The sequence below is a fragment of the Trachypithecus francoisi genome, unplaced genomic scaffold (assembly GCF_009764315.1).
Source record: "Trachypithecus francoisi isolate TF-2019V2 unplaced genomic scaffold, Tfra_2.0 Lachesis_group0, whole genome shotgun sequence".
NCBI classification, from domain to species: Eukaryota; Metazoa; Chordata; class Mammalia; order Primates; family Cercopithecidae; genus Trachypithecus; species Trachypithecus francoisi.
In genome coordinates this window covers 15,628,557-15,655,192 of record NW_022681453.1, presented here as the reverse complement: position 1 = coordinate 15,655,192, position 26,636 = coordinate 15,628,557, and the positions used below count along the sequence as shown (strand labels likewise).

Below are 26,636 nucleotides of genomic sequence, written 5' to 3'. Positions count from 1 at the left end.
GAGGCAGAGGCGGGAAGAGTACTTGAAGCCAGGAGTTTAAAACCAGCCCAGGCAACACAGCAAGACTGCATCTCTACAAAGAAAAAAAAATAAAAAATGGACTGGGTGTGGTGGTGCATGCCTGTAGTCGTAGCTACTTGGGAGGCTGAGGCAGGAGGAAAGGCAGGGAGAAAGTAAACAAGTGTGTGCAAATAAGACTTCCATTATACATATTATTCACAATTAAATCTCTCATTTATGCTCTTCACCGGAAAAAAATTTGCCTTTAATTCCACAGATCATTTATAAAAAGACTGTTCGGGAGTTATGCTCCAAAGCCCACCATGACAGAGATAGTATGTCAAAGGGACACAGGAGTCAACTGAAAGAGTTCCCCATTTTCAACACTGGAAAAATTTGAGCAACAAAATAAATAAAGTAGTATTGAATTAAAGCACAGTGGATGAGGCTAATCGTGGTGGCTCATGCCTGTAGTCCCAGCTACTTGGGAGACTGAGGCAGGAGTATCACTTGAGCCCAGGAGTTTGAGACCAGCCTGAGCAACTTAGTGAGACCCTGTCTTTATAAAAATAAAATTGGCTGGGTGTGGTAGCTCACTCCTGTAATCCCAGCACTTTGGGAGGCTGAGGCAGGTGAATCACCTGAGGTCAGGAGTTAGAAGCCAGCCTGGCCAACATGGTGAAACCCCGTTTCTACTAAAAACACAAAAAATTAGCCGGGCATGGTGACACGCACCTGTAGCCCTAGCTACTCAGGAGGCTGAGGCACAAGAATCGCTTGAACATGGGAGGCGGAGGTTGCATCGAGCCAAGATTGTGCCACTGCACTCCAGCTTGGGCGACAGAGGGAGACTCCGTCTCAAATAAATAAAATAGCCGACTGTGGTGGTGCATACCTGTTGTCCCACATTCTGGGAGGCTGAGGGAGGGGAGGATCATTTGAACCCAACATTTTGAGGTTACAGTGAGGTGTGATTATACCACTGCATACCAGCCTGGGCAACAGAGCAAAACCCTCTTTCTTAAAAATTAAGTCAAAGTCTTTGCCGGGTGCCATGGCTCACACCTGTAATTCTAACACTTTGGGAGGCTGAGGCAGGCAGATCACTTGAGGTCAGGAGTTTGAGATCAGCCTGGCCAATATGGTGAAAACCTGTCTCTAATAAAGATACAAAATTAGCCAAGAGTGGTGGTGCGTGCCTGTAGTCCCAGCTACCAGCTACTTGGGAGGTTGAGACAGGAGAATCGCTTGAACCGGAAGACAGAGGTTACAGTGAGCTGAGATTGCGCCACTGCACTCCAGTCTTGGCGATAGAACTAGACTCTGTCTCAAACAAAAATAAAGAACAACTCTTCATTTTCATGTAATCCTATTTATTTCCTCAAGAAGGGTAGATCTTTTAAGACTTTGTTCTTTGCAGTTACAAACATACAATAAAAAATTTAGTGGCTTTAGTTTCATACAAATGAAATCAACCGGTATGAATTTTAACTGCTTTTTTTACTTTATTATCTTAGAAAATTTTCTGTCTGTATATATGAAGCTTTCTTTTTAACTTGGTCTAAAGTAGTGGTCTTAACTTTTGGTCACATACTCAGAATTCTGAGAAATTCTGTCTCTTTGTACATTAAGTTTACGTCTAAAATTTTGTAACAAAAGTTTAGTTGTAAAACATGGAATTTTGAGAATGTTTTACTTTTGCCATATAAAAATAAGTTACCTCATTCTGCTAAATGTATCCAAATGCTTCTAAATATAGAGCATTTTGATTTCCATCATCTAGTTTAAAAATATACGAACAAGCTGTTCTTTATCATTGGAAATTTAAATTCTTCTTTTGAGTCCTTGAACTCTTATTTCCATAACATGTCTCAGACTTTTATCCTAATGTAATACATTTTTATGCTTGAAAGTTTTTTCTTGATTGTGTTACCATGTTTCTGCTACTAAATATGTATGTAAACTTAAATTTTAATTTTTAAAGTTCCTGTAACAATAAGGTTCCGTGTTTTAACTTGGTCCAGAGGAAATTTATCAATCACATGTATTATGTTTTTTTTAAATCTCCCTTCATTTTCACTTAATCCTATTTGTTTCCTCAAGAAGAGTAGAGACAGGGCTTCACTCTGTTGACCAGGCTGGTCTCGAATTCCTGGCCTCAAGTGATCCGCTCACCTTGGCTTCCCAAATTGCTGGGATTACAGGTGTGAGCCACTGTGCCTGGCCTACATACGTTGTAATTTTTGATGTTATTACTATAAAAGTTGAATTTTATTGGAAATGCTTTTCTTATGAGATGATGGGGTCTGTTATTTTTCTCAGTTAGATCATGGGTCTGTGGATCAATATTTCTTTCTCTGATGAAATAGGATTGAGCAATTTTTCCTGTTTTTGTAGCTATCGTAGTGAAGAAACCCTAATCACATAGGTAAATATATGGGAATGAAGTTTTTTTTTTTTTTTTTGGAGAAGGAGTCTTGCTCTGTCACCCAAGCTGGAGTGCAGTGGCGCAATCTCAGCTCACTGCAACCTCTGCCTCCCAGGTTCCAGCAATTCTCATGCTTCAGCCTCCGGAGTAGTTGTAATTCATACGCCACTACGCCGGCTAATTTTTTGTATTTTAGTAGATATGGGGTTTCACCATGTTGGCCAGGCAGGTCTCGAATTCCTGACCTCAAGTGATCCACCTGCCTCGGCCTCCCAAAGTGCTGGGATTACAGGCTTGAGCCACTGCACCCGGCCAGGTTCTTTATTTTATTTTTTTATTAAGAGATAAATACTATAGGCATGTGCCACCACACCCAGCTAATTTTTTTTTTTTTTTTTTTTTTTTAGAGATGGGGTCACACTATGCTGCCCAGGCTGGTCTCAAATTCCTAGACTCAAGACACCTCTCTGCCTTAGCCTCTCCAATAAATGGGACTACAGACACACTCTAGGGTGTCTTGGCCTTTATCTATATTTAGCTATTAGATGCCTGTTATCTTCCCGTATCAGTAACACGAAGTGCTCTCATTTCTTTTATTACTGTATACTATTTTACAATATTATAATGAATCTGTTGGTGGACATTTGCTGTTTTTAAGCAATGCCATAATAAACATTCTGTTTATATTCACTTTTTTATACTTTTATATCTCTTTGTGAACTAAATACCTAAAATGGATTGTTGAGGTGAGTATTGCAGAATTTGATAGGCTGCCAATTTGTCTCATAAAAAGGTTGTTCCTGTTTACATTCCCCCAGATGATGTAATGAAATTACCCTTGTCAACACTGGTTATCAAATTTTAAAAGGTTTTATCACTCTAGTAGCTGCTCTTATACCACTCGCAGGATATCAGTTTTTGTAATTTCCATTTTCCTATAATATGCATTTTTTAAATGAAGCAAGCTTTTTAAAATATGCATTCTTTCTTGAGCGAGGAAGAATAAACCTTATAAACTTATTGTGTGAATGTGAAAGGGAATTTACTTGTGCCAAATGTGGGATGGAGCATATTTATGGCATCTCTCTGGATAAGTAAAATGCAGTTTGTGAAAGACTTAGCAGGGTATATGTTACATAGTGGGTATTTAACAGAATTCCATTGTCTTTCCTTCCATTATTTCCTTCTTTTATTTAAATTATATTCGGTTTTGGACTGTCTTGTTCTTTTACATTGTTCTCTTTGGCCATTCCTCTTAAGTAACAGAATGAATGATCTTTTCAATGAGAAGCTTGTGTGAAAGATTTCTGCCTTGTATTTATGAGGACTAAGGTGTTGGACAGCATGTTTGTGGTCTTCCAAAGTAAAATCTTGCATTTTTTATTTTAGCAGTATATATTGTAGATATTTACTTATTGTCTTAGGAATAATATCTCTAAATTCTTGGGTCAGCAAGGTGACTGCAGAGCTAGACTGGTTGCTAAAATGTTAGATATAGCCAGAGACTTTCAGAAAAAGTCATACATCCCCAAATTGATCTATATAGTCTTATATGCAATTGCATATAAGATCCCATCAAGAATTTTAGTATAAATCAAAAACTGATTCTAAAATTTATATGGAAAAGCAAAGAAATAAAACAAGGCCAGGTGCAGTGACTCACACCTATAATACTAACACTTCGGGAGGCCAAGGTGGGAGGTTTGCTTGAGGTCAGGAGTTTGCGACCAGTCTAGGAAACATAGGGAGACCCCGTTTTTCCAAAAAATAATAATAATGAAAAATTATGCAGGCGTGGTAGCATGCACCTGTGGGCCCAGCTACTTGGGAGGCTGAGGTAGGAGGATAGCTTGAGCCTGAGAGGTCGAGGCTTCAGTGAGCCACGATCGCACTACTGCACTCCAGCCTGAGTGACAGAATGAGACCCTGTCTCAAAAACAAAACAAAACAAAACAAAAACATTTTTGGAAAAGAACCAAGTTGGAGGGCTCATATTACCTTATTTAAGACTTATGGCTGGGCATGGTGGCTCATGCCTGTAATTTCAGCACTTTGGGAGGCTGAGGCAGGCGGATCACCTGAGGTCAAGAGTTCGAGACCACAGGAGATCGAGACCATCCTGGCTAATACGGTGAAACCCTGTCTCTACTTAAAAATACAAAAAACTAGCCGGGTGACGAGGCGGGCGCCTGTAGTCCCAGCTACTCGGGAGGCTGAGGCAGGAGAATGGCGTAAACCCGGGAGGCGGAGCTTGCAGTGAGCTGAGATCCGGCCACTGCACTCCAGCCTGGGTGGCAGAGCAAGACTCCGTCTCAAAAAAAAAAAAAAAAAAAAAAGAGTTCGAGACCAGCTGGCCAACATAGTGAAACCCCCGTCTCTACTAAAAATACAAAAAAAATTAGCTGGACGTGGTGGCACCTGCCTGTAATCTCAGCTACTTGGGGAGGCTGAGGCAGGAGAATCTCTTGAAGCCAGGAGGTGGAGGTTGCAGTGCGCCAAGATCACGCCACTGCACTCCAGGCTGGGCGACAGAGAGAGACTCCTTCTCAAGACAAATACAGTAATCAAGACAGGGTGGTATTGGCAAAATGGATAGACTTATAAATTGATGGAACAGAACAGCCCAGAAATAAACCAAAATGTAATATGGTCAGTTGATTTTTTTGTTTTACAAAGGTGCAAAGGCAATTCAATAGAATACAGACGACTTTTTCAACAAATGATTCTGTAATAATTAGGTGTCAATGTACAGGAATAGAAACTTAGACCCACATCATTATACCATATACAAAATTTCACTCCAAATGTACCATAGGCCTCAATGTGAAATGTAAATATGAAAACTATAAGACTTCTAGAGGAAAACATGGGGAAAAAAATCCTGTGACCTACTTCATAAAAATTAAAAACTTTTGCTATTTTAAAGACACAGTTAAGTAAATGAAAATACAGTATAAGTTAAAAACAGAGAAGAAATTTTTACAAAATTTATCTGATAAAGGACTGATATTGGGAATACATAAAGAATTTTAAAAATTCAATAATAGGAAAATAAACAGTTCAATTTTAAAATAGTCAAAAAATTTGACCATTCAAGTCACCAAAGAAGACAAAGGGATGGCAGAGAAACACATGAAAAGATGCTCAACATCCTTAGTCATTAGGGAATGAGATACAACTAATTTCATTTAAAAAAAAAGGAGTCCTCTGCTTCCAGAAGTACATCTGGTTACCTCCAGCTGATGCAATCCTCATCCAGAAGCAATGATGGTACCCTGGATTTCCTGTGTGGGAATTAATAAGTAATTAATAAATGGCCTCAGCCGGGCATAGTGGCTCACACCTGTAATTCCAGCACTTTGGGAGGCCAAAGCAGTGAATAACCTGAGGTCAGGAGTTTGAGCCCAGCCTGGCCAACATGGTGAAACCCCATTTCTACTAAAAATACAAAAATTAACTGGGCATAGTGGCAGGTGCCTGCAATCCCACCTACTCGGGAGGCTGAGGCAGGAGAATAGCTCGAACCCAGAAGACGGAGGTTACAGTGAGCCGAGATCGCACCACGGCACTCCAGCCTGGGTGACAAGAGCAAAACCCCATCTCAAAAATAATAATAAAACAAATGCCCTCGTATTCTTGGAGTGTTTGATTTGGATTTGAATTGCTGATACTAAACCTGTGTTGCTCCATGATGGTTTTACTGAATTTAATGGTAATCTTTGACAATTTACAGAATGAAGAGCTGTCCTGTGGAACTGGTACTTAAAAGAGCTTGGGTGCCCTAGGAATTAATGATTCTGCTCTGTTCTGTTTCTGGGTTTCCTTTTATTAAATCTTTAAATTTTGAACAGTTTTTAATTGCTTTAACCTAATGCTACAAAGAGTGAGAAAAACTCCATTAATAAGACAGTGGTTGGATCTGTTTTTCATTTTTCTGTCTGTCACAATGGGTAATTATTTGTCATTGTTGCAGATACTCCATCTTCTAAACCAACACTGCTAGCCAATGGTGGTCATGGAATAGAAGGGAGCGATACTACAGGTAAGTGATTCCCAGGATTCTCCAAATGTGTAGGTGATGCACTTACAATGAACACCTTGATAATCTTCTTTGAAGAGCATTATTAATGGAAGCATATGAATTATTTCTGAGGGTGGTAGTGTTCTTGTTGGATGTGTTTAAACCCAGGACATTGCCATGTAAAATCTCCAATAATGGAAGGAGAATAATGAGTTTCCTTTGATATTTTTTGAATATTTATTGGAGCTGTACCACACAAGAACTGGATCAACCTTAAAATACTTTTGTAGATGCAGAATAATAATCACCAAAATATGTTACATGGGAGGAATTTGGCCACTACAACTCTTTAAAACAGCAGATCTCTTCCCTGAATCACATTGCATTTAGCTTTCTACAGTTCAATGTTAGGAGTTATTAATTTTGCCCCCAGTGTGTTTCCTTTATCTTTCCCTTAACTGTTGCTTTTGAAATTTACTTCTAACTGAACTCTTAGCTCTTTACTAGGGTTTTGATATTTTTTCAGTTAGCATTGAGTTCCTGTGGGTGCCTGTCTCATAACCAGCACGAACCCCCTGCCCCAATGTCTTTATAGTGAGCAAAATTCTCAAAGCAGTAGCAGGAGTCCCAGGGATATACCATATACATATTTTCTTTTTTTTTTTTTGAGACGGAGTCTCGCTCTGTCGCCCAGGCTGGAGTGCAGTGGCCGGATCTCAACTCACTGCAAGCTCCGCCTCCCGGGTTTACGCCATTCTCCTGCCTCAGCCTCCCGAGTAGCTGGGACCATAGGCGCCCGCCTCGTCACCTGGCTAGTTTTTTGTATTTTTTAGTAGAGACGGGGTTTCACCGTATTAGCCAGGATGGTCTCGATCTCCTGACCTCGTGATCCGCCTGTCTCGGCCTCCCAAAGTGCCGGGATTACAGGCTTGAGCCACCGCGCCCGGCCACCATATACATATTTTCTTAAGTAGCTGACATGAGTGTTGCCTGTTTTATTTTCATAAATACGTGCATTTACTTTGCAGTTGTGATCAGGCCAACACTGCTAACCCAAATGAGTTGACTTCTAATGATCAATCCCATTGTTTCCTACAAATGTGCTCTTAACTGGGCCATACATTTGATTCATATTATTGCATTGGAGGTAGTTACTAGATTTGTCGTATTTCTGTATTTCTCTTATATGCATACCTCAGCTATGAGAAGCCCTTCTGTGAGCCACCACAGGATTTCTATACGGCTTCCAGAAAGCCTTCTGTTAGCAATAGCAGCTATTCTAGGATTTACTCTTTATTCTGTGACCATAGGAAAGTTGTGTATATCTTTATACATCAGTTTTTTTGATGACCAAGTTGTTTTTGTTGTGAATGTTTACCAAGTGACATTTACATCCTTATTAGCACTTAATAAATTAGGAATTCTTTACTTTAGAAGCTAGAAACAACCAGAAATGCCACTTTATCTTCCAGTTTTGTGAATTGATGTTTTTGTATTTCTTTGATAATCTCAGTCAAATGTAATATTAACTTTCTGTGTCTGCTTTGAAAGCAGTCATCTATGTGATGTGGTTTATAAGAACACATTTATGCAAATATCCCCATGATTAAAGGAGAAGTCTGAACACGAACTTTTAAAAAATGAGTAAATTCAGCTTTCTTTAACCAGGAAATAGTTAACCAGGGTAAGGAAAGGCTGGAGGGGATTGATTTGATTAGGCAGTTGAAAGACTGGATGCCATTTTCATCCAGGAAGGAAACAACTACAAAAACAAGAGTAGATTTCTTCTCTAGTAGGAAGTCACGCCTGACCAGAAGAGACTCATACTCTGTGTAGCAGGTGCTTACTGCTGCCAGGTCTTAGTAGTACAGAATAGAAGAGTAAAAACTGTATCCTGGCCCTCACTGTTTCAGGATTCCCTTGACAAAAAAGAACCTGGCTCTTTATGAGCTGCCCATGACATTATGAGAGTAGGTCGTTCTGTTCTTGGATACCGCTCTGCCCTTAGGTAGCATATAGTTTGCATACCTGGGTTGTTTGAGTTCTGAATTTAACCACTCAACTGTATTAAAATAGGTACTTGAGGCTGGGTGCAGTGGTTCACGCCTGTAATCCCAACACTTTGGGAGGCCGAGGCGGGTGGATCACCTGAGGCCGGGAGTTCAAGACCAGCCTGACCAACATGGAGAAACCCTGACTCTACTAAAAATACAAAATTAGCCGGGCATTGTGGCGCATGCCTGTAATCCCAGCTACTCGGGAGGCTGAGGCAGGAGAATCGCTTGAACCCGGGAGGCGGAGGTTGCAGTGAGCCGAGATCGCGCCATTGCACTCCAGCCTGGACAACAAGAGTGAAACTCCGTCTCAAAATAAAATAATAAAAAAATTTAAAAAAATAAAAAGAAATAAAAAGAAATAGATAGTTGGCCGGGCATGGTGGCTCGCACCTGTAATCCCAGCACTTTTGGGAGACCAAGGCGGGTGGATCACCTGAGGTTAGAAGTTTGAGACCAGCCCGGCCAATATGGTGAAACCCCATCTCTACTAAAAATACAAAAATTAGCTGGACGTGGTGGCACGTGCCTGTAGTCCCAGCTACTTGGGAGGCTGAGGCAGAAGAATCGCTTGAACCTGGGAGGCAGAGGTTGCAGTGAGCCGAGATCGTACCACTGTACTCCAGCCTGGTCGACAGAGCAAGACTCCGTCTCCAAAAAAAAAAAAAAAAAAAAAAAAAAAGGATACTTTACTGAAAATATGCATGTTTTATTGGGGGAGGGAAGGGGATTACAGTGCATGTTTTTGGAGCATGTGGTGACTTCATTCTAATTTGGCCATCACTACCTGGAGCATCTAATTCAATGCCATTTTGAAAATTCCCATTTCTGTTTCCTTCAGAATGTAATCTATAGTCCCGAGAGCAAACCAACTTCATTAATAGCTTGGGTTTATGAGCATCTTGTGATATTGAACTTGCTGTTTACTAATGACCTGTGCTTTTCCACCCTTTCCTTCCCCTTCCTACTTCTTCCTCCCTTTCTATTTTTCTCCTCCTAGAAGCCTAGGCTGTCTCTCAACACTGGGGCTACTGCAACACCAGACCAGTGATCTTTCCTAAGCACCGTTATACTTCTAAAACCTTCAGCATTTTGCAGAGCTTTGCTTTTCCTTCCTGGACACGATGTAGAAGAAACTGAGGGTAGTTCTTCGGGGCGTATTTCTGCTGATGCCTGAGCAAACAACCTGCTTCCTCTTGTGCTCTGCAGGGTTTGATGGAGCCTCATTTCCCTTTGTGAACACAAAGTGCAAAATGAATTCTTTTTAATTTTAGTAATTTTTACAAAGGTTATCTGATGTCTTTTATTTCTTGTTTTCTTCATGATTTTATCATTTGATTCATTCTCACATTTTTTTCCTTTAAATATTTTTAGTTGACCTTTTTCCTTTGGTTTTCAAATCTTCAACATAAATCAGAATAGTGTAACATCAAATGAGAACATGTGTTTTCATAAAGGGGTTGAGGCCACCAGTACTGCAGTGAATTTCCTTTTCTCCTCCCTCCTCTTTTCCTCTGAGCTTGCTTTTAGGGAAGGTTAATCTTATAGGCTACCTATCTTTCTCTCCACCTTACTAAAATCTGAATAATGATAGATATTTTAATTTTACGTTTTTAAATTTAGGATTACTCAGAGCTACTCTTGAGTATTTTTCCAAATTAAATCATCCTTTATTATTTGGAAGTTGGACCAAATTTTTTTTTTTTTTTTGGAGATGGACTCTTAACTATCTAAGGATTGTTTCGAAAGGACTTTCTTATTCTCATTCCTAATTTTTTCAAACTAATTGCTTAAATCTAGAACCAATTGAGATTAGTACTGTACAATGGTAAGCTTTGATTGTATTTATAGAAATATAACATAAAATATGGACCATGTTTTGAAATCTTAGAGGAATTCTGGTTTAAGATCTGAAATACTTTAAAGTTTTCTGTCGTCTTACCGATTATGCAGGTTCTTATAACCCCCAAGGTAAAAATTATTTCAGCTTAAAAGAAATAATTGGCACCATGTTCTGAGAAAGATTTTGAGATATACATTGTTTTTTGTTTTTGAGATAGGGTCTCACTCTGTTGTCTAGGCTGGAGTGTGGTGGCGTGATCTTGGCTTACTGCAACCTCTGCCTCCCAGATTCCAGTGATTCTCCTGCCTCAGCCTCCCAAGTAGCTGGGATTACAGGCGTGTGCCACCACACTGGCTAATTTTTGTATTTTTAGTAGAGATGGGGTTTTACCATGTTGGCGAGGCTGGTCTCAAACTCCTGATCTCAAGTGATCCACCCGCCTTGGCCACCCAAAGTGCTGGAATTACAGGTGTGAGGCACTGTGCCTGGCCAGATGTACATTGTTTTAGATCCCGTGATACAAAACTACTTTTGAGATGGTAAGATTAGAATATCATGAAAGTTTAAACTGAATCCCTGCAGCGACTTCTGGAATTTAGGAAGCATTCCCTCTTCTACAGCAATCTGGTCACAGGGCTGGATTCTCTGACAAACATTTATTCTGTGGATTCTGGACAGAAGACACGTGAGGGTGATATGTTTTAAAGGAAAGAGGTTATGCTTATCTTCTTTGCAGTTGATGAAATATTAAAACTCTCTTGCCGTAGAGAATATACCATCAAATAAAACAACCCTTTCCCTTTGGTGTACAGTTACTTATTAAGTAGATTTTTGGGTTTCTTTCACCAGGGAACTTTTCAAAACTGGTAGTAGTAATTTTTAAAAATCATGTTTGACATCTTTCTATTGCTCGGAACCAGTCTCTGTAGCTGTCTAAGTTATGGGTGGAGAAGTCTGGGTATGACTCCGCTGTGTACACTCACACATCATGATTGACATTGATTTATTCTTTTATTTCCATTTGGTTATGCTTATTTTTGTTTGAAATTTGTTTTTTTCAAATATGTTTTCTTTTTGAACTTACAGAATTGTTGAAATTTTCTAATAGCCAGCTAAAATTTGGTATATATTAGCTCTGTTCGTTTCACTTGGATGTTTCATTTTGAAAGAAAGAATTTTTATGTTTCACATACAGTTTTATACAGAGTAGCCAGTCCCATAATGAAATGCTGTATTGCCATAGTGGTCACACCCAAGTGGTCCAGTATCTCAATGGCGAGGCAGCCAGATTGGTCAGGGCTGCTTTGTTGAAATGTGATGATTTTCATATGACTTCTTTCTCTTTCTCTCTCTTTTTTTTTCCTTTTTTGGCCCAATGTTGAAGATGTAGAACTTTGTTTTTAAATAATGTTTTTATAACTTCATTCATATACCTAAGTTTGTATTTTGTGTGACTTTAGACTTCAACAGTTTGTATATCGGGACTTTTAATGTGATTACTGTACTAAATAAATTCCACTAATAAACATCTTACATTAACACCTTATGGACTGGATTTGGTTGGGGTCATAATTATTGAAATATAATGTTACTAAAACACAAGTTGGGTAAAGACTTGAGGCCCAAGTTCTAGGTCTAATATAGCTTCTAATCCTACCCAGATTAATTGTATGGACTTTTAAGTTTTTGTCAAGCATTTTCACTTACGACTTTTTATAGTTATTGTAAACTCTCTTTTATCCAGAATTATAAAAGTTAAGTTCAAATGACTACTGATATTTAATGTCATTTTGTGAGAAAGTCACTTGACAGAAAGGTATTAAGAAGTTACTCCAAAAGGAAGCTTCCATGGTATATCAGTTGTTGTTAGATGCTTTCTAATACTACATTTGTTAATTTCTAACACTACGTTTAGTTTAGTGCAGTTAAAATTCACATTCACGGTCTTCCAAAGTGCCTCCTGAATTATCAAATAAAATTTGCTACATTCAGTAACATTTAATTTGATAACTTTATTATTTCATAACCCAGTATGCAGTATCTGGGAAGAATTCAACAAAATTCCCAGTTCCCTAGCCATTCTGGGTTAGTATTTGTTTACAGTAGGGTTGCAAGTACAATATGTTGACTGAATTAAGATACTAAAAATATTTTATGTCTAAGTAATTTGCATAGCCTAAGGAACTTTTTAAGCTTGGCAGACATTTTTGTTAAGAACGCTTAATTTAATGTTTTTAGATTTCCTTTTTATTAAAACAGCTCAGTAATCTGTTCTCAGGTTTAAAGCACAGATTTTAAATACTGTAAGGAATAATTGACCATTAACTTTCTTTTTTTTTTTTTTTTTTTTTTTTGAGACGGAGTCTCGCTCTGCCGCCCAGGCTTGAATGCAGTGGCCGGGTCTCAGCTCACTGCAAGCTCCGCCTCCCGGGTTTCCGCCATTCTCCTGCCTCAGCCTCCCAAGCAGCTGGGACTACAGGCGCCCGCCACGTCGCCCAGCTAGTTTTTTGTATTTTTTAGTAGAGACGGGGTTTCACCATGTTAGCCAGGATGGTCTCGATCTCCTGACCTCGTGATCCGCCCGTCTCGGCCTCCCAAAGTGCTGGGATTACAGGCTTGAGCCACCGCGCCCGGCCCGACCATTAACTTTCTTATTCATGCCCTAGGATTAAAGCTTTTGGTAATGGAAGCAATTCTTAAATTTTGTTATTGTACTCATTCCTGATGAGAGGTGAAACCTGGCTTCATTTGGATTCTTCCTCCTTATGATAATATGGTGGGAGGCTAGAGGGTGTTCTAGGCAAAGACACAGGACTGGTCGGGCAGGCACAGAATGTTAGTTTCATTCCTAAATCATGTGTAATACTGGATTATCCTCAATTTTATGTTGATGCCGTTTCCATTACAGTGAAGGTTTAACAAGACTTAACTACAAATTATTTGTGGGAGAGAGCTCTGTGCGACCATGGAGGTAAATTACTCTTATTTACAGTGGTTGGGGCTAGATACATTGCACTAAGTGCTGTACAAATGGCAGTGTTACTGGTTGTTTTCATCGTAATTAGAGTATATAAATGGTTTATTATTGTGATAACTGTTTGCATGTGTAAAGTCATGCCAGCAGTGAAACAGTAAAACTACTTTTTAAGAATGTCATGACACGCGGCCGGGCGCGGTGGCTCAAGCCTGTAATCCCAGCACTTTGGGAGGCCGAGACGGGCGGATCACGAGGTCAGGAGATCGAGACCATCCTGGCTAACACGGTGAAACCCCGTCTCTACTAAAAATACAAAAACTAGCCGGGCGAGGTGGCAGGCGCCTGTAGTCCCAGCTACTCGGGAGGCTGAGGCAGGAGAATGGCGTAAACCGGGTGGCGGAGCTTGCAGTGAGCTGAGATCTGGCCACTGCACTCTAGTCCGGGCGACAGAGCGAGACTCTGCCTCAAAAAAAAAAAAAAAAAAAAAAAAAGAATGTCATGACACGGAAGGTATTCTGTGTGCTTCATCACTGTCTCATCTGGTAGGATGCAAAGGATTTAGCATCAGAAAAATGCAAAAGCACCAAAAATGTGAAATATTAACAGATACGTAAATCTGTGGTGTGTTAGTTTCTGAACGGCTGTTGGAGCCATGCCATAAATTGTCATAACTCACAAGTGGAGCCCAAACATAGGCTGCACATTATTGTTGCTGTGTATAGACATAGCAAGACATCCATCCCAACTCCACCAAATTCCTGGAACAAAGCTTTATTTCTTTTCTTTCATTTTCCAGATAATGAGTTGCATGCTGGAGACACATCAGTAAATTAACAGCATCTAATGTTTCTTAAAGTTTTTTTGGTTCATGGTTTTCTAATACAAATACAGAATTTCTCTTCAGAAAAGTCCACATATACCCATATACAAGATGTTACATTTGCTTCTAGGGTGTTTAGGACTCCACTGAAACCAGCTCATGGACTAGAATCCTTTTCTAAGCCAAGCACTTAATTATACTCTAAGCCATGTTATTTCAATTTCTTTTGGGGTTTTGTATTGAGTAAGACAAAATAGCTTCTTCTTGAGCTTTAAGTGAAAATATAATTCTGATTTTTTTTGTTTGTTTTTGTTTTTGAGACGAAGTTTTGCTCTTGTTGCCCAGGTTTGAATGCAATGTCACAATCTTAGCTCACTGCAACCTCCACCTCCCAAGTTCAAGCGATTCTCCTGCCTCAGCCTCCCAAGTAGCTGTAACTGGGATTACAAGCGCCTGCCACCAAGCCCAGCTAATTTTTTGTATTTTTAGTAGAGATGGGGTTTCACCATGTTGGCCAGGCTGGTCTCGAACCCCTGACCTCAGGTGATCCATCTGCCTCGGCCTCCCAAAGTGCTGGGATTGTAGGTGTGAGCCACTGCGCCCAGCCTTCTGATGTTTTTTGGTTTTTTGGGTCTTTTTTGAGACACAGGTTTGCTCTTGTTCCCCAGGCTGGGGTGCAGTGCAGTGGCGTTATCTCTGCTTACAGGCATACGCCACAACACCTGGCTAATTTTGTATTTTTAGTAGAGTGGGGGGTTTCTCCATGTTGGTCAGGCTGGTCTCGAACTCCCAACCTCAGGTGATCTGCCCGTCTCGGCCTCCCAAAGTGCTGGAATTACAGGCATGAGCCACCGTGCCCGGCCTTTAAAGGCTTTTTTAAAAACCTGTCTTAAGTTCTAGTTACTGAGAGAAAATCCACACTGAGGCAAGGGCTTTGCGTGTAGGTAGTTTATTTTGGGAAGTGGCCCCAGGGCACAAGAATGGGATACTGGGAAAAGTGAAATTAGAGGAAAAGACAATATAGTGCAGTGTGACTACTAACCTAGTCACTGCTGTGGGCAAAGTGGGCTTAATTCTTTTGGGGTCTTTTGAGGACCTGTGTAGAATGCCTCTCAGTGTTCTCTACCTGAGTATCTCCGTTATAGAATTGGATAACATTTATTCACCATTTACCATCTCTCATTGCTTAACACTCTTCTTTTTTTTTGAGACGGAGTCTTGCTCTGTCACCCAGGCTGGAGTGCAGTGGCACGCTCTCGGCTCACTGCAAGCTCTGCCTCCTGGGCTTAACACTCTTGTACTTCTGGATTTGCACGTGTGCAGTGCCAGGCTGCAGATGTCTTGTCTCTTGGTGTCAGAGAAGTTGTAGGGCAGAAAACTTTGGTTTGGTTGATACAGATGCTGTCAAATCACACCTATGTGCAGCTGGATGCTGTAGCAATAGCTAGAATAAATGGTGAACTTAACAGAGTATGAGGCGGGGGCACAAGAAGTATCTTAATTAACCAAGAGGTTAATTCAAAGCAAGATCCTCTTAACATAAGATTTGTCTGCTTATGACTTATCATAGAGGATGAGATCCTTCAACACTGTAGAGGAAATTTGAAGGAACTCCATCTATTATGGTACTAATCCTTTTTTTTCTCTCTCTTCCTGAGCCCCACAAGACAGTTTCGCTCTCATTGCCCAGGCTGGAGTGCAATGGCATGATCTCAGCTCACTGCAACCTTCGGTTTACTGCAACTTGCACTCCACCTCCAGGACTCATGATTCTCTTGCCTTAGCCTCCCGAGTAGCTGGGATTACAGGCTCCTGCCACCATCTCTGGCTAATTTTTGTATTTTTAGTAGAGATGGGGTTTCAGCATGTTGGCCAGGCTGTTCTTAAACTCCTGACCTCAGGTGATCCACCTGCCTTGGCCTCCCAAAGTGCTGGGATTACAGGCGTGAGCCACTGCACCCAGCCAGGTGCTAATTCTTGAGCTGCATTGTTAGAAACTATAGAAATAGCCACAGATGTTAGCTTTGGAATTTTCCACCCAAATGTTTTCTTCTTGAGTTACTTTTAGTAGTTTTTATGTTTCTAGAAATTTGTTCATTTCGTCTAGGTTATATAATTTGTTTGCCTACAGTTCTCAGTATTCCCTTATAAACCTTTTTTATTCCTGTAAGATTCATAGTGGTATCTCCTTTTTATTTCTGGTTTTAGTAGTTTGAATCCTTTTTTCTTAATAAATGTAGTTAAAGGTTTGTCAATTTTTTTCATCTTTTGAAAAAACCAACTTTCAGTTTTGGTGAGTTTTCTCTATTTTCTCTCCTCTGTTTCCTTTATTTCCACTTTAATCTTTTTTTATTTCCTTTCTTCTGCCTAATTTGAGTTTAATTTGCTATTTTTCTAGTTTCCTTAGGTAGAAGGTTATTTTTTTTTTTTTTTTTTTTTTTTTTTTTGAGGCGGAGTCTCGCTCTGTCGCCCGGACTGGAGTGCAGTGGCCGGATCTCAGCTCACTGCAAGCTCCGCCTCCCGGGTTTACGCCATTCTCCTGCCTCAGCCTCCCGAGTAGCTGGGACTACAGGCGCCCGCCACCTCACCCGGCTAGTTTTTGTATTTTTAGTAGAGACGGGGTTTCACCGTGTTAGCCAGGATGGTCTCGATCTCCTGACCTCGTGATCCGCCCGTCTCGGCCTCCCAAAGTGCTGGGATTACAGGCTTGAGCCACCGCGCCCGGCCGAAGGTTATGTTAGTAATTGGTGATTTTTATTTTTTTTTCTTTTAATATAGGTGTTTATGGCTATAATTTTCCCTCTTACTGTTTTAGCTGTACCTCTTAAGATTTGATATGTTGTATTTTCATTTTCATTCATCTGAAAGTATTTTCTAATTTCTTTTGTGATTTCTTTGATGTGTTGATTATTTATGAGTGTGTTAATTTCTGCATATTTGTGTATTCCCCAATCTTCTGTTTACTTTCTAATTTCATCCCATTGTGGTTGGAGAACATAATTTGTATTCTTTCAGTCCCTTTCAATATATTGAGGTTTGTTTTCTGGCCTAACATATGGTCTGTCCTGAAGAAGACTGTATATTCTGCTCTTGATGGGGGTGGAATGTTCTGTAAGATGTCTGTTAGATCTAGTTGGTGTATAGAGTTATATAGGTCTTCTCTTTCCTTGTTGGTATTCTGTCTTGTTGTTCTATCCATTAGTGAAAGTGAGGCATTGCAGTATCCAACAATTATTATTGAATAGTCTGTTGCTTGTTCAAGTTCTATTACCTTTCAATTTTACATGCTTTTTACATTTCTCAAGGATAAATTCCTTGCGAAAAATGCTACTGTTGTGGATAAGAAAGATACACACAAATGATCGCTATAACTATGAAGCCTCTAGGGGCCACGAAAGCAGCAGTTGAAATGTCGGTCACTGGTAGGATGATTTAAAGTGTTTTTCTGTTTTGAGGCAGGGTCTCACTCTGTCACCCAGGCTGGAGTTCAGTGGTGTGATCATGGCAGCCTGGAACTCTGTGTTCAAGTAATCCTCCCGTCTCAGTTTCCCAAGTAGCTAGGACTGCAGGTGCACACCACCATGCCTGGCTAATTTTTAAAATCTTTTGTAGAGACAGGGTCTTCCTTTTTTGCCCAGGATGGTCTTGAACCCTTTGCTTCAAGCGTTCTTCCCACCTCGGCCTCCCAAAGTACTGGAATTACAGGTGTGAGTCACTGTGCCCGGCCTAAATGTGTTATTTTATTTTATTTTATTCTGTTTTTATTATTTTTGAGAAGGAGTCTTGCTTTGTTGCCCAGGCTGGAGTGCAGTGGCATGATCTTGGCTCACTGCAGCTTCCACCTTCCGGGTTCAAGTGATTCTCTTGCCTCAGCCTGCCGAGTAGCTGAGATTACAGGTGCCTGCCACCACGCCCAGCTAATTTTTGTATTTTCAGTAGAGACAGCATTTTACCATGTTGACCAGGCTGCTCTCAAACTCCTGACCTCAAGTGATCTGCCCATCTCGGCCTCCCAAAGTGCTGGGATTACAGGCATAAGGCACTGTACCCAGCCTAAATGTGTTTTTTGCTTTGTTTTGTTTTTTTGTGATGGAGTCTTACTCTGTCGCCCAGGCTGGAGTGCAATGACGCGATCTCGGCTCACTGCAGCCTCCACCTCTGGTTCAAGCAGTTCTCCTGCCTCAGCCTCCCAAGTAGCTGGGATTACAGGCATGTGCCACCATGCCTGGCTCATTTTGTGTTTTTAGTGGAGATGGGGTTTCTCCATGTTGGTCAGACTGATTTCGAACTCTCGACTTCAGGTGATCTGCCCGCCTTGGCCTCCCAAAGTGCTGGGATTACAGGCATGAGCCACCGCGCCTAGCCCTAAATGTGTTTTTAAAAGATGATCTTTTTTCCTCAAAATGTCAACAGTGTTTTTTGCAGAAATAGAAAAATCCATTTGGAATCTCAAAGAGCCCTCCTGAATAGCCAAAACAATCTTGAAAAAGAACAAATTTGGAAGTCTCATTTGTTGATTTTCAAAACTTACTAAAATACTATAATAATCAAAACTGTGTTGTATTGACTTCAAGGGAGACATGTAGATCAAGGAACAGAATGGAAAGCCCAGAAATAAACTCTTTTATACATGGTAAGATGATTTTAGACAACGGTACCAGGACCATTCAATGGGAAAGGATAGTGTTTTCAGTAAATGATGTGGCGAAAACTGAATATCCACATAAAAAAAGTTGGATCCTGCTGGGAACAGTAGTTTATGCCAATAATCCCAGCGCTTTAGGAGGCCAAGTGAGAGGATTGCTTGAGGCAAGGAGTTCAAGACCATAGGGAGACCTCATCTCTTAAAAGAAAAGAAAATTGGCCAGATGCGGTGGCTTACGCCTGTAATCCCAACACTTTGGGAGGCCCAGGAGGGCGGATCACGAGGTCAGGAGATAGAGATCATCCTGGCTAACACAATTAAACCCCATCTCTACTAAAAAATACAAAAAGTTAGCCTGGCGTGGTGGCAGGCACCTGTAGTCCTAGCTACTCAGGAGGCTGAGGCAGGAGAATGGCATGAATGCGGGAGGTGGAGCTTACAGTGAGCCGAGATGTGCCACTGCACTTCAGCCTGGGTGACAGAGCAAGACTCTGTCTCAAAAAAAAAATTAGCTGGTGTGATAGTATAGGCCCGTAGTCCCAGCTACTCAGGAAGCTGAGGCAGGAGGATCCTTTGAGCTGAGGAGTTCAAGACTGCAGTGAGCTATGGTAAAGTATACCACTGCACTTCATCCTGGGAGACAGAAATCCTCTCTCTCTCTCTCTCTCTTTTAAGTTGGACCCTTATCTTATATTAAAAAATTAACTTAAAATGGATCAAAGACCTAAACAAAGCACTAAAGCTATACATTTCTTAGAGGAAAACACAGGGGGAAATCTTCATGACATTGGATTTGGCAGTGTTTTCTTGGATATACACCACAAACACAGACAACAAGAGAAAAAACAGATAAAATAGGCTATATGAAAATTGAAAATTTTTGTCTATCTCTGTAGAGTGAAAAGGCAACCCATGGAGGCAAAATATTTGCAAATCTTTTATCTTCTCAGGAGTTAATATTCAGAATATGTAAATAACTCCTATAGCTCAACAACAACAACAACAAAATTAAAAATATAGGCAAAGGACTTGAAGAAACATTTCTTCATAAAAGATACATAAATTGCCAAGAAAAACACATGAAAAGATGCTCAGCATCATTAATCATTAGAGAAATGCAAATCAAAACCACAACAAAATATCACTTTATACTCATTAGGATGGCTAGTATGAAAACAAGAACAGAAATTAGCAAGTGTTCAGGAGGATGTGGAAAAACCAGAACCCTTGTGTATTGCTGGTAGGAATGTAAAATGAAAGTGCTATGGAAAATAGTATGGTGGCTCCTCAAAAAATTAAAAACAGAATTATTGTAAGATACAGCAACCCAACTTCTGGATATATGCCCAAAGGAATTGAAATCAGGGACTTGAACAGATATTTGTACACTCATGTTTGTAGCAGCATTTTTCACAGTGGCCAAAAGATGGAAGCAACCTAAATGTCCCATCAACACATGGAATGAATAAACAAAAATGTGTTACGTTCATATAATGGAACGTTATTTAGCCTTAAAAAGGAAGGAAATTCTGATATGGTACAACATGAATAAACCTTGAAGACACTGTGCTGAATGAAAAAAGCCAGTCACAAAAATACAAATTTGTATGTGGTACCTAAAGTAGTCAAATTTACAGAAACAAATATAAATATACTCCATTTATATGAATTACCTTTAGTAGTCAGATTTACAGAAACAAAGTAGAATGGTGGTTCCCAGGGGCTGGGAGAGACGGGGAATGGAGGTGTTGTTGCTTAATGGGTACAAAGTATCTGATTTGCAAGATGAAAAAGTTCTGGAGATGGATGGTGGTGATGATTGCACAACAATGTGAATGTACTTAATACCACTGAACTGTACACGTAAAAATTGTTAAAATGGTAGAAATAAACAAATGCAGCTCATATTTAAAGTAAAAAAAATTTCAAAGTAACCATCATTTATGTCGCAGATCTCTTCAGGATTAAAGGGATGCTTTATATGTTAGGTATCTTGAGTTCTGGTTTGGCCAGTTGCAGAGAGAAATGCACAGATATGTAAACATTGCTTAAATGCTAAGCAGTTACAGGAAACATTTTGTAAGAACAGGTACAATATTGGTTAAATTCCATGAGGAGGTTGAGTGAGAACTAAGGAAATTTGAAGTTCGAGCTTGAAATCTCCATTTGGATGTAGAATTGACATCTCAAATTTGAAATGTTTTAAACTGAATTCATGATTGCCCCACCCCAAAATCAAAACAAAGAAGAAAAAGAAGAAAAAAAAAACCTGCCTCCCCATCTCATTAAATTGAAATTCTGTCCTAGTTGTTCAGGCTAAACATTTGGTTTCCCTGTCCTCTTCTGTTCCTCTCACACCCGACACCCAGTTTGTCAGAAAAAGATGTTTGGAACCTGACCTCATCTCGCCACCTCCACTGCCCCCTCCCTGATTGGACCACCGTCATTAACTTTGACTACTATAGTAACTTCCCAAATTTGTCTGTCTGCTTCCATTTGCTTGCTCCCTGCAGCATATTCTTAAAAACATCTACAATGGTCCTGTACATTGATCATGCTCTTCTTTTGCACGGAACCCTCCAGTGGTTTCCCATCTCAAAGTAAAAGCCAAAGTCCTTATGAAATACCACAAGGCCCTATGATGTCCTTGTCATCTTTCTGACCAGATCTTTTCTTAGTTACCCCTTTGTTTACTTTGCTTCATGGTGTTCTTGCTACTGTTCCTTGAACAAGCCAGGTGGGCATCTGCCTTGAGCTCTGAACACTATATGTTTTCTCTGCCTGGAATATTCTTCCCTCTGATAAATTCATGACTGACTCTTCACTTTCTCAATGAGTACTTCTCGACTATCTTTTTAAACATTGCACCCCTTCTATTTTTTCATCCCACTGTTCTACTTGAATTTTCTTTGTGGCATTTGTCATGCCACTTGCTGATAATTTGTATAGTTTACTTATCTGTCTTTCCCCATCAGAAGAAGATATTATAGAAACAAATTTTATGAGCGGGACAGGGTTTTTGTTTTGGTTACTGTTGTGGCCCAGCACCTAGGACACGTCTGATGGATAGTAGATCCTCTGTAGCTATTGAATGAATAATCTTTAATATCTATTTGCTTCTGGCTTCACATGGGAAAAGAAACTTAAAAACAAGACCAGATACAATTGCAATAATTCTTGCCAGGTTATTGGTACACATCTTTCTGGAAATATGTTATCTGTCATGAATTTATTTAAATTTTGAGAAAGCTGTGGATAGAGCACCTACTAACTTTGATTTCTTAGGCAAGTTGTTTGCCCTCTTTGAGGCTAAGATTCCTGCTCTGTAAAAGGAGAGCTCTATAAAAATAGTTGTTTGCCTGAAGTGACAGAAATTATTTTCAGTGCTTTGCAACCTCGTTGAAGGGGTTAATATTTAAATATAAGATGATATTAGAATGATGATTAATGTCCACATAGAAAGTCCTTACAGTTCAACCCATTATATACTTTTGTTAATGAATCATTCTGTTTGACCATCAGCCCCTTTTCCTACTTAATTGATTATGTAACAGTATTTTAATTGGATGTAACTGGAGCATATCGGTCCATTGTGAAGCAGAAATGCTCTGTTTCTACAGGACAAAACTGGAGGTGAAACTTCAAAAGGGAGCTCCAGGCAGACTGAAAGAGTTTTTTTGTTTTGTTTCTTGTGAAAAAATTAACTTAGGACTCTCACTGCAAAAAACTGGCAAGCCTGGCCCTCCAGTGGGTTTTCAGCAATTTAAAATGAAATGAGATGTAAAACTGTGTCAACTGTAAACTTAAGTATTAACATTAGATTCCTTAGAGGTTTTAATTGAAGGATTTTGCTTTCTATTTAACAAATTAATATTTCTGGTCTTCAGTTTTTCTGTGTAAAATGAACAGGCATTCTGCTATTTCTGCTGCTGCTGTTAGTGCTGAGCAACAGAGATACAGTATGTTCTGCGGTAGGTGATAGCTTTTTAGACATTTAGAGATTAACATGTGCCTTCTGATTTATTTTCTTTGGGTTAAACGTCTTTCATTTTTTCTTCACTCTTTCCTGTTATGTAGATTTATGCTGTTTTTAATGGCCAATATTTGGATCAGAGTGTAGTTAGGAGACAGAAGCTACACCATAATTTGAACAGAGAATTTACTGTAGAGGTAAAGAGAACTCTAAAGAATACAGGAATGACAGATACAGGGAATAGTCACTACCCTTAGGGCTGGGGCAGAGTACACAAAGAAATACCAAATTTGGAAAAGTACGCCCTCCCCACCCCCCACCCCCAAAGCTGATTACGTATCTTGGGGGAAGTCTCCATTTGGTAGTAAAGATGTTTGCTGAGTTGCTGCAGGTCAGGGTGATGATGTAGGGCAAGCAAACCCCCAAATTGGGGCTTAACCCAGGAGGGTTCTTGGTTTTGCCAGGAAAGAATTTAAGGGTGAGCCAGTAGTGAGAGAAAGAAACTTTTATTGAACCAATACTGCTTCTTGCTGAGCAGGGCTAACTCATAGGCAGGGTGCCCAGAATTGGTGCCTGTAGGCTGCTGACTAGCTGTTTATATTTGTTATTAATTATATGCTAATTAAGAGGCAGGTTATTTAGAACTTTCTAGAAAAGGGGCTGGAAGTTTCTAGAATCAGATAAGGTAACCTCTAGGCTGTTGCCATGGCATTTGTAAACTGCCATGGCACTGGTAGGAGTGTCTATATGCTAATCAACCATGAGGGCAGCTAGAGGTTACTTCTGTCAGCATCTGCTGGTTTCAACCAGATCTTGTTCCAATCAGCAGGGTGTGACAGGAAATTAAGTCCTGCTGGTTTCCTACCTCAAAGGTAGTTAGGCAGGAAGCTGTACCTTGGGGGTGCTACGGCGTCACCAGCAAGCCGGTTTGAGGCACTGGTGGAACTTGCCTGGGAAGATGTCCATGGGAGTGCCCACTGAAGCTTGTTGGGATGAGCACCATGGAAGTAAGAAGATGGAAAAGCACACTAGAACCAGGAAGAGAAACCCCTTCCTTCCATGCCCTCTACTAAGCTTAGTATCATCATGCCAGCTGTCTATGAAGAAATGTTTACATTATTATAAGCAGGGCAATGAAAGGTAGATTTGGAATTGAGAGGCAATATATTGATTTCTTGCACAGCCTATTATTTTGACTGCTTAGCTTCCATATGCACTTTACACACATTTGAGCTCCCATATAACAGTGAAACAACTCTTGTTTCCACCTAACAAGATACAGCTATGTCAGAGGGTGAAACTCTCACCTGTGTTCTAAAATGAGGAATGAGGACATGCTCAGCCCCGATAGTCACTGTATCCATTGCTGGCTATGCTTTTGTTTGTTTGTTTGTTTGTTTGTTTGTTTTTGTAATAGAGTCGGGGTTTCGCTGTGTTGCCCAGGCTAGTCTCAAACTCCTGAGCTCAAGCAGTCCTCTGGCCTCAGCCTCCCAATGTCCTGGGATTATAGGTGTGAGCCACTGTGCCCATCCTGCTGGCTGTTTATCAGTCCTCAAATAGAAGTTCCAGCGGCAGAGGGCCAAGGTCATGTGATGGGAGCTGGGGGCTTGGAGTTCTGAGGGAAGAGGAGTGAAATATTGGGGGATGTGGCAGTATCACTGACAGTGAGGTTTTTTGGAAGCTTGTTTGGTCTAATTTGTGAGATTGATATTGTCCTTAATGATAAGGAAACAGAAAATGGCAGAAGTGAAAACTGAAAATGGCAAAGTAGAAAAACACTGTCTTCTCTATGGTGGAGAATCTGTTTCAGGAAAGGTGAAAGAGACTAGAAAGAGGCTAGAGCACCAAAACACTAGAATTGAATTTGTACATCAAATTGAACTTTTCTATGATAAGAGTAATATTCAAGAGTTTGTTAACCTAGTGAAAGAACTAGCCTTACCTGGAGAACTGACTCAGAAGTTGTGATTTTGAATTTATACACGTTGAAAAGTCATGAGAATCTTACATTGGCGCTAATGTCCTCTTGATGTATTGAAGTGATAGTAGTAAGAAGACTGACAGACTTGGTAAAAAGAATGTGATCTTACTGTTCACCAACTTGCCAGCTATTCTGATGGAAGTCGGTATTGAAGATTGTCTACATATAGAAGTTGAATATAATGAAGTATCATTTAGAGGATGTGACTGTTACAGAAATTTACTTCTTGTAAGAATAAAAATACAACATATATGGGGTTACAACTGATCAAAAAAGAGATCACAGCAATTGGACCCAGTAAGTACCACCACAGAAAGAGAAACAGTTGCCAAATATGAAATAGTGGATGGTACACCAGTAAAAGGTGAATTAGTTCCAGTAAGACTATTGTTAGCAGGATATGACCTAACTCCAACAATGAAAGTTATGAACAAAAAAGTTTCAATAAGGTACTTTTTGAATTTAGTGCCTGTTAGGAAGACAGAGGGTACTTTAGGTAGCAGATCATTTTATGGAGAAAAGCTCCTGTAAAACTGAGGAAACAGAATAAACTTTCACCAGTGATTTGAACCTCCAGAATCACAAGCATCTGCTGAATAGCCTGAAATATACTGAACAGGATGAAAAAAGAAAAACAAAACTGTCATCATTGAGATTAAGTTAAACAGGTTAAAGATGACTGCAGCATGTGGAGGGGCAAAATGGCCATAACTCTGCCTGGGCACAGTGGCTCACGCCTGTAATCCCACCACATTGGGAGGCCGAGGCAGGCAGATCACTTCAGATCCTAAATTCAAGACCAGCCTGGCCAACATGATGAAACCCCATCTCTACTAAAAATACAAAAAGTTAGCTGGGCATGGTGGTATGTGCCTGTAATCCCAGCTACTTGGGAGGCTGAGGCAGGAGAATTGCTTGAACCCAGGAGGCAGAGGTTGTAGTGAGCCAAGATCGCACTGCTGCACTCCAGCCTGGGCAACAGAGCAAGACTCCATCTCAAAAAAAATAAAATAAAAATGGCCAAAACTCAATTTATGTTAATCTTCCTTTATCTTACAGTACTACATTTATTTCATGATTTAGCAAAATGTCTTCATGTATATACATTTCTTTTTATTTATTTATTTGTTTTTATTTTTAATTTTTTTTGAGACGGAGTCTCGTGCTGTCACCCAGGCTGGAGTGCAGTGGCGCAGTCTTGGCTCACTGCAAGCTCCACCTCCTGGGTTATGCCATTCTCCTGCCTCTGCCTCCTGAGTAGCTGGGACTACAGGCTCCCACCACCACGCCTGGCTTTTTTTTTTTTTTTTTTTTGTATTTTCAGTAGAGACCGGTTTCACTGTGTTAGCCAGGATGGTCTCGATCTCCTGACCTCGTCATCCACCTGCCTTGGCCTCCCAAAGTGCTGGGGTTACAGACCTGAGCCACCGTGCCTGGCCACTTTTTTTTTGTTTTTCCTTGAAAATTGCAGTTTTGCCCAGGCTGGAGTGCAATGGTATGATCTTGGCTCACTGCAACCACTGCCTCCCAGGTTCAAGTGATTCTCCTGCCTCAGCCTCCCAAGTAGCTGGGACCACAGGTGTGTGCCACCATGCCTGACTAATTTTTATATTTTTAGTAGAGACGGGGATTCTCCAGGCTGGTCTCAAACTCCTGACCTCAGGTGATCCATCCGCTTGGCCTCCCAAAGTGCTGGGATTACAGGTGTGTGAGTCACCATGCCTGGCCACCTTCATGTATATACATTTTTAAAAGTGCTTTCTTTGAAATGCTCGAATTTCCTTAAACTGCCTTTTTTTTTTTTTTAACTGCACCCTTTGATGATAAGCATTCAGATATGCATAAGCATAAGCATTAAAGATTTTCATGTGGAAGAAAACAAAGTTCCACTGAC

At 40.3% G+C, this 26,636-nt stretch overlaps 1 protein-coding gene and 1 pseudogene across 26 annotated transcripts in view; both read left to right on the top strand.

The window, feature by feature from the left end:
- The window catches only part of MAP4 (microtubule associated protein 4), a 231,241-nt gene that overhangs the window by 101,973 nt on the left and 102,632 nt on the right, over nucleotides 1-26,636 (top strand). For 24 of the 26 annotated variants that reach the window (XM_033205644.1, XM_033205816.1, XM_033205806.1 and 21 more), the window contains exon 3: nucleotides 6,402-6,470. In XM_033205644.1, coding sequence (XP_033061535.1) covers nucleotides 6,402-6,470 — 69 coding nt within the window. Of the gene's footprint in view, nucleotides 1-6,401; nucleotides 6,498-7,867; nucleotides 7,911-9,503; nucleotides 11,893-26,636 lie in introns of those variants that run through there. The other 2 variants (XM_033205824.1, XM_033205833.1) reach the window with 2 other exon arrangements.
- Nucleotides 17,517-25,584, top strand: LOC117084501 (annotated as a pseudogene).